Source organism: Dermochelys coriacea, chromosome 2 (assembly GCF_009764565.3).
Source record: "Dermochelys coriacea isolate rDerCor1 chromosome 2, rDerCor1.pri.v4, whole genome shotgun sequence".
NCBI lineage: Eukaryota > Metazoa > Chordata > Testudines > Dermochelyidae > Dermochelys > Dermochelys coriacea.
Window position 1 is genome coordinate 186,894,743 of NC_050069.1, and position 13,381 is coordinate 186,908,123.

Here is a 13,381-nt window from a genome sequence, read left to right on the forward strand (position 1 = left end):
GCAGTTGATCATGAGCTACCAATCTGACCAAGAATCAGAGTTGCCTGACCTGCTTTGTGCGATGGAAAGAAGCAACACCAGATTACTTTTGGCACTCATGGAGCAGCTGCACATAGTGGACATCACTTTTGGGCTCAGGAAACAAGCACTGAGTGGTGAGATTGCATTGCTATGCAGGTCTGGGATGACGAGCAGTGGCTTCAAAACTTTTGAATGCAGAAAGCCACCTTCCCGGAACCGTGTGCGGAGCTCACCCCAGCCCTGAGGCACAAGGACACCAAAATGAGAGCTGCCCTCTCAATGGAGAAGCACATAGAGATCACTGTGTGGAAGCTGGCAACCCCAGACTGCTACCAGTCAGTCACGAATCAGTTTGGAGTCAGGAAGTCAACTGTGGGGGATGCATTAACACAAGAGTGCAGTGCCATTAATCACATTCTGCTAATCACATGACTCTCTGAAAAGTGCTTGAAACAGTGGATGACTTTGCGGAAATGGGATTCCGTAACTGCAGCAGGGCGACATATGGAATGCATAGTCCAATTTTGGCCCTGGACCGTTTTGTGGCAGAATATATCAATAGAAAGGGGCACTTCTCCATGGTATTCTGGGTGCTTGTGGATCACACGGGTGTTTCACGGATATCAATGTGGGGTGGTCTGTGAAGGTGCATGATGCACACGTCTTCAAGAACTCTGGCTTCTACAGAAAGCTGCAAGCAAGGGACGTTCTTTCCATACCAAAAGATTACACGGGGGGGAGGGGGAAGAGATATGTTGAAATGCCCATAGTGATCTTGGGATACGCAGCATACCCCTTACTCCCATGGCTCATGAAGTCTTACAGGGAAACCTGAACAGTAGCAAGGAGTGCTTCAACAACAGGTTGAGTAGGTGCAGAATGACTGTGGAATGTGCCTTTGGCAGATTAAAAATGTGCTGCTGTTGCCTTTATGCAGGTTAGATCTAAGTGAGGAAAACATTTCAATGGTCATAGCTGCATGCTCCATAATCTTTAGGAGGCTAAGGGTGAAAAGTTTGCCCTGAGTGGAGCTCCAAGGCATATCACCTGGCTGCTGATTTCTAGCAGCCTAATACAAGGGCCATTAGAAGTGCACAAGGAGGAGAAATTCAAATCAGGGAGGCTTTGAGACAACATTCTGATAATGAGCGCCAGTAATCTGTTTTTTCTATACAGCAATCTGCCATGCATCATTAAGCTCAGTTATCTTATTGGGCCTAGCACTTGTGATGATTCCTGACTGGAATTTGTAGCAAATTATTAGAATCCACATATATGTTACTAGCAGCAGCAATCACTACATGTAGGACACAAAGATTGGTTATCTTTCAGAGAGTCTGTTTTTATTACACACCAATTAACTCACACGAAAGGGTTGGTGGGAATGGAGGTAAGAGTGCTGAGCAGTGGAGGCTCTCATAGCTGTGCATAAATCCAGCTATCATTTTGGAAGGTGTCTCAAGGGCTGGAGTGAACGGGATATCGAGATGTTCAGGGAAGTTGCAAGGAATGTATGGGAGGAGTTTGGGAAGGGAATGGAAAACAGTTCTGTATAGGCTAAAGGTGGAGGCGAGCATGCATCTATTCTGCCTGGAGTGTGATTAGGAACTTCAACATCTGTTTGCTCCTCTGTCACTAATCTGCTCATGGGCCTTTTGAATGGACTCCTCACTATATTTCTATCCCATCTTTCCATTTCTCTCTCAGTTCCATGGAGCTCTCTTTTTTCTAACTCGGAGGATTGGAGCACCTTTCTGAACATGTCCTCCTGGCTCTGTCTTGGTTGCTTCCTTATCTGGCAGAGGCTCTCTGCCAGTGTGTAGGGGATTCCCTTGAAGGCCGCATCTGCAGAAGCACAAGAAAATTCACAGAAGCATGATTGTTAGCTCACTCACAGCACTGATCATTACAATAAAATACATCTCTTATCAATCACTTTCTCTCTGTCCCTTGGCATGCACACATCTCAACGAACACCCTAAACTCTCACAGATCTTGGGAGACGGACCAGTCCTCGCTTACAGACAGCCCCCAACCTGAAGCAAATACTCACTAGCAACCACACACCACACAACAAAAACACTAACCCAGGAACCTATCCTTGCAACAAAGCCCGATGCCAAATCTGTCCACATATTTATTCAAGTGACGCCATCATAGGACCTAATCACATTAGCCATGCCATCATGGGGCTCGTTCACCTGAACATCTACCAATGTGATATATGCCATCATGTGCCAGCAATGCCCCTCTGCCATGTACATTGGCCAAACCAGACAGTCTCTACGCAAAAGAATAAATGGACACAAATCTGACATCAGGAATCATAACATTCAAAAACCGGTAGGAGAACACTTCAACCTCTCTGGCCACTCAGTAAAAGATTTAAGGGTGGCAATTTTGCAACAGAAAAGCTTCAAAAACAGACTCGAACAAGAAACTGCTTATCTTGAATTAATATGCAAACTGATACCATTAATTTGGGTTTGAATAGAGACTGGGAGTGGCTGGGTCATTACACATATTGAATCTATTTCCTTAAGTTAAATATCCTCACACCTTCTTGTCAACTGTCTAAATGGGACATCTTGATTATCACTACAAAAGTTTTTTTCTCCTGCTAATAGTTCATCTTAACTAATTAGTCTCTCAGAGTTTGTACAGTAACTTCCAACTTATCTGTATGCATGTATGTGTATATCTTACTATATGTTCCATTCTATGCATCTGATGAAGAGGGCTGTAGCCCATGAAAGCTTATGCTCTAATAAATTTGTTAGTTTCTAAGGTGCCACAAGTACACCTGTTCTTTTTGCGGATACAGACTAACAGCTGCTACTCTGAACCCTAAACATGGTGAGTTTGGCCTGGGTGGGCACTCAAAATGGGCCAAGGGTGTTAGTGATGCTTTCAGGGGATCAGTACAAGCAACTGGGGACAATATTTTAAATTCTGCCATCATTTTCCACAGGCAGGGGTCACTGAAGCCAATCTCACTCCTGAGGGTGAGCAAAGATACATCTACTGCATGTGTCTGGGTTCAGACCCAGTCCCTATGCTGCTCGCCTGTGTGCTGCTTTGGTCCCTGCACAAGTGATTGCAGAGTGGCACAGGAAAGTTTCCTACAATGGGGGAAGGAGCAAAGCAGCTTTCCCAAGGAACCTTCAGCAAAGGATCACCAAATACCCCCAGGAAAGTTTCCTAGAGATCTCTCTGGAGGGTTCCCGTGAAATCTCAGTGTGCACCAACACACTGTTCACCACACTGCTTAGCTGCGCAGGGAAACGTGGAGCACACTGAAACACAGCTAGTCTTGTAAATTTCTATCCCTTCCTTCACCCACTTCTACAGTATTCAGAGCAAAGGATAGCTATAGGCCATGTAAACAAACAGTATCAACTCAAAAAGATTACTTACCGGGGTCTCCGCTCCTGCATTATGCTTGCCGGAGACTGAGTGCTGGGACTGGCTACACCCTTCCGGAGTAGAAGAGAGTTCCTGACTCACGTGGTACTGAATCACCCTGCAGGGGGCTCCACAACGTTATCCAACTCCATCTCCTTGTCCACAACTTCATCCTTGGGGTTAGGTCCACTGTCCTCTGCCTCCAATCCCACCATAGTGTCCATGGGGCTCTTGGCGGCAGAAGTGGGGTCATTGCAGAGGATGGCGTCCAGCTCCTTGTAGAAGCGGCATCTCTTGGGTGCAGCAGCGGAGTGATGGTTTGCCTCCCTTGCCTTCTGGTACGTCTGGCTCAGCTCCTTTATCTTCGCTCTGCACTGCACCGTGTCCCAATCATAGCCCTTCTCACACAAGCCACAAGAAATCTGCCCATAGGTACTGAAGTTCCTACAGCTGGACCGGAGCTGGGACTGGACAGCCTCCTTTTCCCATATACCCAGAAGATCCAACAACTCTGCAGTGGTCTAAGTGGGAGAGCGTTTGCCATATGGAGCTGCCGTGGTCAGCTGGGAAGATGCGACATGAGCTCTCCAGGCCAAGCAAACCAGGAAGTGAAATTTCAAAAATTCCCAGGTCTTTAAAGGGGGGAGGGTGGATGCTTGTTTGCCCAGCTGCAGGGCAGCAGAGTTCAAACTGCTGACCAGAGTGGTCAGGATGGGGATTGTGGGATACCTCCTGGAGCTATTTACAGTGACAAAACCATGCATGGTGTCTACGCTGGCACTTTGTGGACAAAACTTTGTTTCAAAAAGCTCTACGTCTCTCATCGAGGTAGTTTTATTTTGCTGGCAAAACAGGAGAGTTTTGTCACCAAAAGTGGCATTGGAGCTTGTACACCTCCACTGTTTGGCATCAAAAGCTGCCTTTTGTCAAAAAATCTCTGTAGTGTAGACAAAGCCTAAGGCCATGTCTACACTACAGTAGCAGCACTATCTATGGTGCTACAGCTGTGCTCCTGTAGCGTGGGTGCTTTCTACATCAAGAGAAAATGTTTTCCATTGATGTAGGCAATCCACCTCCCAAAGAAGCAGTAGCTATGTTGGAGGAAGACTCTTAGTCAATCTAACTGCATCTATAGTGGGGTTATATCCACCTAACTACATCACATGGGGCATAAACTTTTCACAGCCCTGACTGATGTAGCTGAGTCGATCTACTTTTCAGATGTAAACCAGACCTTAGAGACAAAAGTCTGGAATACTGATTGAGTTTAGTAATTATGCAGAGCTGCTGATGGCTGCTTGTTGATTTAGATTTTCAGGATAGAACTGGTTAGCCAGTTTATCACTAATCAAATCCAACAGAAAAAAAAAACTTCTTGTTTAAGACTAAAACAGGATAGGGGGAAAAAAAACACTGGAGCAGGAAATATTTTTCCCCAATCAAGAAGCACCTTTTCACAGAAATTCAGAACATGATATTTAAAGCCTTGTGTACTCCCACACAGTTTTTTTCCTAAAGGCAAGTTTACTGTAGACAACAATGGGAGGTGACATAACCACAGGAGGAGTCAGGGTGACAATAAAAAACAAGTTGCACCCTGAACCTTAAGAAGCGTTCAAAAAATTAAAAAAAGTAATATAAATTCAAAGTGGCACTTGGCAACTGTTGGATTACTCTATTGTAAAGCAGAAGAAAACACAAAACAGTCCTTTGTAAACGTTGGTCCTTATCTGTGTCTTGATTGTGCTTTTACCTTTCCTTGTGCTCCAAAGAAAGAATGGAGGAATCTGACTTTAGCACCTCTCCAGTAATGGCCAGAAGTCTGCTGGGAGAATTATTATCTAGAATCAGGAAATGCCCTACAACAAACATACTGAAAACCTGTGTTTTCTTTTAAAGGGATTATGCTGATCTGACATTGACAATCAACTCCTGAGAAACTATACCCATGAAAAGAAAAGGAGTACTTGTGGCACCTTAGAGACTAACAAATTTATTAGAGCATAAGCTTTCATGAGCTACAGCTCACTTCATCGGATGCAAGATTTCAAAGTAGCAGCCGTGTTAGTCTGTATTCGCAGAAAAAAAAAAAAAAAGCTTATGCTCACGAAAGCTTATGCTCAAATAAATTTGTTAGTCTCTAAGGTGCCACAAGTACTCCTTTTCTTTTTTGCGAATACAGACTAACACAGCTGCTACTTTGAAACCTGTTATTATGCAAGGCACCGAATTTAGCCGTATGGAGTGGAAATCTATACCCATGAAGTAAGTTAGTACTCAGAACTGCATTCAGTATTTAACTTATAACAGCACATTATTCAAGTGAGCTGTCTTCAACACAGAAACACCTTCATGCCTCCCAATAAGGTGACTGTCGGTTAAGGTCAAAATCCATGTATAAAAATGATAACTTTTATTCCAGATTTAAGGTTAGATTCCACAGCCACTGAACTGTGGAAGCCATTGAAATAATTTTGTTATTGATTTAAAAGCAGCAATTCTGGCAGAGAAGTCATATTCACTAAGAGAGAGAGCGTATATATAAACTCACACACTTGCTATGCATATATATATATTCTAATATATTCCCCCCAAAACCAAAACATAAATCATATCTAATGGCAAAAAATGTAGTCCAAATGTACAAACACATACAACTGTTTTATAGTTCTTTAAATCAAAGATATATCTTAATGGGCTGTCCTTCCCCAAATAAAACAAACAAGGAATCTACCAAAAACGAACCGTAAATTACAAATCTGTTTTAATTTCCTATTTCAGCTTTTAAAATGGGATATTATTCTCAAATTATAAGAAAACCTCAACAATTTCCCATTTTACAGTATTTGGTTTGATTTTAGCAACAACAATTTGTTAATGTTTTGAATCTTTTTAGATTCAGCTGATTAAATTGAAAAGTCACACTAACTGCAATTAACAATTTTGATCATATAATAGTCAAGTAAGGGTTGTCTGATTCTAGAACCTCTCTTGCATCTGTTATCAGATTCCATTAGTTTGATTTTCTGCTCTGACCAATAATGATAAATTGAGTAGACTAAAATTAAAAACTTCTGTACATCTGAATCTGGATTTCAAATATTTGAAGATATTTCCATTGACCATTCAAGAAACTTTATATGTACAAAATGAATACTTGTTATGGTATCCAGTTTCAGAAGCAATCTGCACTAGAATGCTGTTCACAGGGGCTACAATAATCAAATCCCAAGGATCAAAAATAGTCTAACATCAACTTCAGCTGCATGAAAACATGCCATTTGCACATTCTCTCATACTCATAGCATTTTACAACATCGAGCAATGGATCAGAGAGCAGGCTTTGTTCTTCATAAACTATCAATAAAATATTGCACTCTTTAAAAGAGAACTTTTTAAAATATCACTAAACTCCAACTTTGAATGAGTTAAAACAGGAAAGCCGGATCACATCACTATTTCAGATGACAACTGGAAAAATCAGTTTTACAAAATGCGTAAGTACTCTCAGAACAGGGAAATGAATTTTAAATAGGAAATAAAAAGGTTACAGAAACAAACAGATGTGGCATTTCACTAGAGAATGAAATTAGAAAGCTATGAGAAATATATATTGTAAGGAATGTACATGAACTGAGTGGCTAATTGACTGAAAGAGCTCTAAGCAGAATCATTATGAAAAAACTCACCAATTATGAAATCCATCTCACTCAACTCTGTCATCTTCCTTTTCTGTATCCAAAAACTCACATGAACAAGGGCAGAATTATTGTACATCTAGTTAACAAGTTATACCAAGTTACTGACTTTTAGTTCACAAAGCACCTGAAAGACTGCTAATATTCACCACTTAAGTGATCTAAGATTACCATTCAAAACAACATTGCTATAATTCTGAAATTAGTGTTGCTTTTCTAGACCAAGCTAAAAGAGCTGCTGTGTATCAGTGGAAATCTGACTCTGGTTCTCATTAAAAAAAACCAAACACACAGATTTCCACATTTAGCAGCCTTATCTATCTTATCTCAGACTAACTCTAAAGGCACTTCTATAGCCCTAATTTACTTCCCTTTTACTATTTTGCAGGGAACATCATTGTTTCATCATTTTAACACCTGGTGTTAACTGGTCAAAATAATTTCTTGCTCATTCGATTTATCAGCAAACTATTGAAATTATGCAGATCTGAAAGAAAGTGGGGAAATGGCCTTACTTGTTATAATCTTTATAAAGAGAATGGTCCATGTAAAAGTGTTCACACAGTGAATATTGGAAAATTAAAAACAATATATTCCATTCATTAATAGGACTTTTTCATTAGCCTTCCAATTAAAAGTATGGGGCTGCCCAACAACTAGACTCAAATTAGAACAGCAAGAGGGCTTATCTAGCATCATTAACTTGATTTCACCTTAGAGACTAACAAATTTATTTGAGCATAAGCTTTCGTGAGCTACAGCTCACTTCGTCGGAATGCATCAGATGAAGTGAGCTGTAGCTCACGAAAGCTTATGCTCAAATAAATTTGTTAGTCTCTAAGGTGCCACAAGTACTCCTTTTCTTTTTGCAAATACAGACTAACAGGGCTGCTCTGAAACTTGATTTCACCTGTGAACTACATTGCCTGTTTACTTTCCAAATTGCATGTTTGTTGCAATGAGACTGCAAAAAACTTTTAATTAGAACCTCTACCACCAGCAAAGAGGGAAAATCTCTTACGACATTCTTCAAAGAAAGTCTATAATTGAATCTCAGTAGCTAGAAGGCATCTACTTACACAATACATTAATTTATACAATGTTAACATTTTATTTTCAAAATCTTAGTTTTCCCTACATTTAGAAGATGAGTTGTGCCTATTTTAGACTTATTTGGAAGCACTCCATCAATGCAGCTCCTCTGTTGGAAGTGATAATGGAAACACCAGTGTAGATAGGACACTTTTTTGGAGGGGGAAGTGGAAGGGATGCACATCAAGTCATCGAATACTGCTCTCAGCAGTACTACATGAAATGGTGGTAAAAGTGTCAGCAACCATCTGAAGTCTGTCTGGTGGTGGTGTTATGGAGATTTCCAAATCAAACCTAGTGTAAAGAAGGCCTCCACAATTAACTGTTTTCCTCCCAGAAACAAAAATGATTACACAGAAGAACAGTGTACTGCAGCCAAAGGAAATCTCCCTTTTTCCCCAATAGGTTTTTATTTTTTGTTTCTTTTAAATGAATACACATTTAAAATGTACAGACAAGTAGCAAGGTTGGAGAGAAGGAAGAGAGGACGGAAATGCTTGGGTGAGGAGGAAAAGGAAAGAAACCTTTCACCAGTTATCACTAACTAAAAGCCCTATAGAGAATCAAAGGCAGCAACACACAAGATGCATCCACACCTCTCTTCTTCCTAGAGCTCCTCCTATCATTTATATTTTTCACACATATAAGGACATTACAGGATTATATACGACCTCTGTGCATATACCCCATTTGATTAAACCTGTACTGGTCTCTCGTTATGCAACCTTCTGCCTTAGAAGACAAGAGTATCCTCAAGTATATCAAAGCATGGCAGAGCTTTGCTCCCTTTCAACAGGAAGCAACCACTGTGAAAACAACCGAGGTTCGGGATCCCTTCCAGGAGTCAGTGGAAAAGGGCTTCATATACACACACCTCCCTCCTCAAACACAGAGATACATACCACAGTGCACACACCCCTCCCAGGACATAAACGTACCCCCATTCCCTTCCCTCCTACTCACTCACCTCATCCCCTTCTCACTCACCCCTGGCTCCTCCCCTCCCCCAAAACACCACTCAACCTTCCCCCCACACCGCACCCCCCCGCCGCACTCCTCAGCCTTCCCCCCCGTACTGTACCCCTCCCCCCTCAGCCTTCCCCTCCCACCGCCCCCCCCACACACGCCTCAACCTTCCCTCCCTGCACTGTACCGCTCCCCCCTCAGCCTTCCCCCCGCACCGCACCCCACCCCTCCCCCAACACTGAGCCTTCCCCCCAGCCAGGGCGCTCGAGTCGCGGGGGTGCGGGGGAGGAGGGGACGACACTCACCATGGCAGACGCGCTACGGCGGGGCCGGTTGTCCTGGTGACAAGGAGCCCAAAGCAGCCACTGCCAGGTGCAGAGTCTACGCGCGCAGCCGAACCGAGTGAGCGAGACGAGTGGGGCACGTGATCGGGAACACCCCTGCTAATTCGGTCCATCCCCTTCACGTGACCCGAAGGGGCGGAGAGGGGAAGAGATAGGGGTGGGGTCGGGGTGTCGCGTGCACACATCAGAGGTCACGTGTCCGCGGGGAGGCGGAGCCCGAGGGAGTTGGGCGGGGCGGGAGAGGAGGTGCGGCTTGAATGCGGACACGCTGATGGCAGCAGCGCCCCCTAGAGGTCTCTGCCACTAGCCCCAAAGAGAAAAGGAGGACTTGTGGCACCTTAGAGACTAACAAATTTATTTGAGCATAAGCTTTCGTGAGCTACAGCTCACTGCATCGGATGCATCACACGTAGCTCACGAAAGCTTATGCTCAAATAAATTTGTTAGTCTCTAAGGTGCCACAAGTCCTCCTTTTCTTTTTGCGAATACAGACTAACACGGCTGCTACTCTGATAGCCCCAATGACCAGCTGCGGGAGTGGGCGCGCCCCGTCTCATAGGCGCTAGGCAAATAAGGTGCGGGAGTCCCAGAGGCGAGAGCGGTCCCGGGCCAGGCACACGGGCGGTTTCTCCCTGTCCCCGTGAGCCTGGGCCCTTGCGCCCGTGTAATCCTGTACCAAAGATGTGTAACAGCAGGGGGCCCGTTGGGAACGCCCTTGTGCCTCGCCAGGATTTCCAGGCGCCTGCCCTCCTTGGGTTTTTGCCCTCAGGATTTGAAAGAGACCCTCTGATAAGCAGTGTAGGAGTCTCCCCCACGATAGGAAAGATGGGGACTGGGGGGGGGGAGGGAATATCTTTTATTGGACCATCTTCTGTTAGAGAGAGAAAGAAGCCTTTGAGCCAAAAACATCACCTCACCGACCCTCAGCACCTTAAGATAGCTCAAGGGCTAAGTAATGACAGGATAGCGTGGGTACCCTATGCATAAAACTAGCATTAAAGCCCATGATAACATTCCCATAGAACCCTTGCAGCTTACCTCCATTTGGGGACCTTGCGGGCATCTTGCTAGGGCCTAAAGTCTGAAATCTGGGAGATGAGGTAGAGACAATAGGTCTTAGCAGGTGTTGGTCCAACTTGACCTTTACATTTTTAAGAAACAAAAGACATACACAAACTCGCTATTCCCACTTAGGAATGGATTTTTGTTCATTCCCTTTACACTGATTAACAATACAAATAGTTTGTTGCTGCACTCGGCCAGAGTCCATAGGAAAGTAGCCTGTGTAACCTTTGGGTGGGCTAGAGTTCATTTCATTGCCCTTCTCTAGAGTCTAAAAATCCCAGCTAGGGTTGCCAATTTTCTAATTGCACAAACCCAAACATCCTTGCCCCGCCTAAGGCCCTGCCCTGCCTCTTCTCTGAGGCCCTGCCCCCCCATTCACTCCCCCTGCCCCGTCGCTTGCTCTACCCCACCCTCACTCACTTTCACCATGCTGGGGCTGGGGAGCAGGAGAGGGCTCTCGGCTGGGGCCGAGGGGTTTGGAGTGTGGGAGGGGGTTAGGGTGCAAAAGGAGGTGAGGGCTCTGGCTGGGCAGCGCTTACCTCAAGTGGCTCCCAGAAACAACCAGCATGTCCGGCTCCTAGGTTCAGGGGCAGCCAGGCAACTCTACATGCTGCCCCTGCCTGCAGGCATCACCCCTGCAGCTCCCCGCCAATGGGAACTGCGGAGTCAGTGCTCCAGGCAGCACACAGAGACCCCCTGGCCACCACTTGCGTAGGAGCTCAAGGGACGTGTCAGTTGCTTCCAGGAGTCGCAGGGAGCCAGGGCAGCTAGGGAGCTTGCCTTGGCCCCGCTGCACCAGAGACCAGATTTTTAGCAGTTTATTAAAATCTCCTGGATTGCTTTCAATAGCCACAGGGAGATCAGTGCTGATTCCTATAGACTCCCGGCCAATCCAGGAGGGTTGGCTACCCTAAATCCAACTCCCATAGAAAAGCAGCTGCAGACCCAGAATTCAGCCTAAGAATTTTCAGCAAGGATTGCACAGGGTCAACCTCCCTCCCCACATTCAAATCTCCAAAAGAACAAAAAGAATTAAGTATCAACATTATAAATCTTAACATAAAGAAAAAAATAATAATAACAATGTTTACAACATATCATGGCTATTATCTTCAGTTATACATAAACTTAAAGAAAACTAAATCTAAACAGGTCAGTCCCCACAGAAACACAGTGAGAAGAAACTCAGAGTTCCAAAAAGCTTTCGTTGAGCTCACTTGAGTCTCAGAGTCTTTGATCACCAAATCTATAAATCTGCTGAGTCAAAAACAAAATCTTCCCTCCATTTGCTTGTAGGAATCTTCAGCTACAATCATAGATTCATAGATTCATAGATACTAAGGTCAGAAGGGACCACTCTGATCATCTAGTCCGACCTCCTGCACAGCGCAGGCCACAGAATGTCACCCACCACTCCTATGAAAAACCTCACCCATGTCTGAGCTATTGAAGTCCTCAAATCATGGTTCAAAACTTCAAGGAGCAGAGAAGCCTCCCTCCAGTCAACCATGCCCCATGCTACAGAGGAAGGCAAAAAAACCTCCAGGGCCTCTCCAATCTGCCCTGGAGGAAAACTCCCTCCCGACCCCAAACATGGCAATCAGCCAAACCCTGAGCACATGGGCAAGATTCACCAGCCAGATACCCAGGAAAGAATTTTCTATAGTAAATCAGATCCCATCCATCTAATATCCCATCTCAGGGGATTTGGCCTATTTACCCTGAATATTTAAAGATAAATTACTTACCAAAATCCCATTATCCCATCATACCATCTCCTCCATAAACTTATCGAGTAGAATCTTAAAACCAGATAGATCTTTTGCCCCCACTGCTTCCCTTGGAAGGTTATTCCAAAACTTCACTCCTCTGATGGTTAAAAACCTTCGTCTGATTTCAAGTCTAAACTTCCTGGTGGCCAGTTTATACCCATTTGTTCTTGTGTCCACATTGGTGCTGAGCTGAAATAATTCCTCTCCCTCTCCTATATTTATCCCTCTGATATATTTATAGAGAGCAATCATATCTCCCCTCAGCCTTCTTTTAGTTAGGCTAAACAAGCCAAGCTCCTTAAGTCTCCTTTCATAAGACAAGTTTTCCATTCCTCGGATCATCCTAGTAGCCCTTCTCTGTACCTGCTCCAGTTTGAATTCATCCTTTTTAAACATGGGAGACCAGAACTGCACACAGTATTCTAGGTGAGGTCTCACCAGTGCCTTGTATAACGGTACTAAAACCTCCTTATCCCTACTGGAAATGCCTCTCCTGATGCATCCCAAAACCGCATTAGCTTTTTTCACAGCCATATCAACCAATCCAAGCAGACTCTTCCACTTCCTCTGCTGAAATCACTGTTAGCCAGTCAGCTAACTGATTATCAACCACTCAGTTATGTATATAGATTTTTTTATCACTTGTTACAAGAAAATACAAAACTGAGAGTAGCAAAATATAAATGACTCTTTCCTCATTAACATATTAAAGAGAAGTTGGTGAATCAGACTAGCTGAGACAACTTAACTAAAACACTTTGGCTAAAATCAAACAACATTCAAAGTGTACAATTAAAATAAAAAATAAATTTTCCCTCCCAGTTTCCCCTTTCTATAATTAACATTGCCCATGCTTTCCTGTGGAGGGTTAACAATAATCACAAACATATTTCAAAATGCATCATAGTTATGGTAAACAGCCTGCTTTCTACTCCTGGGTTCAGCTTCTCTCAACTCGCACAGGGCACATGGCCTTTTGCAAAGCAGCTGCCTTGATTACTTGCCCTCATGGAGTCTG

At 43.9% G+C, this 13,381-nt stretch overlaps 1 protein-coding gene and 1 long non-coding RNA gene across 21 annotated transcripts in view; both read right to left on the reverse strand.

Annotated features, from left to right (window-relative positions):
* Positions 1 to 9,641, reverse strand: part of FBXL2 (F-box and leucine rich repeat protein 2) — a 463,505-nt gene extending 453,864 nt beyond the window's left edge. For 13 of the 20 annotated variants that reach the window (XR_006279231.1, XR_006279233.1, XR_006279232.1 and 10 more), the window contains exons 1-2: positions 9,488 to 9,641; positions 8,263 to 8,510 (exon numbers count right to left, since the gene is read on the reverse strand). Coding sequence is in view for 9 of the 20 variants with exons in the window: in XM_038392201.2 (XP_038248129.1) it covers positions 8,263 to 8,400 (138 nt within the window). In the remaining 11 variants the exon portion in view is untranslated. The remainder of the gene's footprint in view (positions 1 to 8,262; positions 8,511 to 9,487) is intronic. The other 7 variants (XM_043508848.1, XM_043508850.1, XM_043508849.1 and 4 more) reach the window with 4 other exon arrangements.
* LOC122458911 lies at positions 1,348 to 5,372 on the reverse strand. The gene is made up of 2 exons (XR_006279238.1): positions 3,439 to 5,372; positions 1,348 to 1,866 (listed from the first exon to the last, which is right to left on the reverse strand). It is a non-coding gene; the product is annotated as an uncharacterized LOC122458911 (long non-coding RNA).
* Positions 9,642 to 13,381: the final 3,740 nt, after the last annotated feature.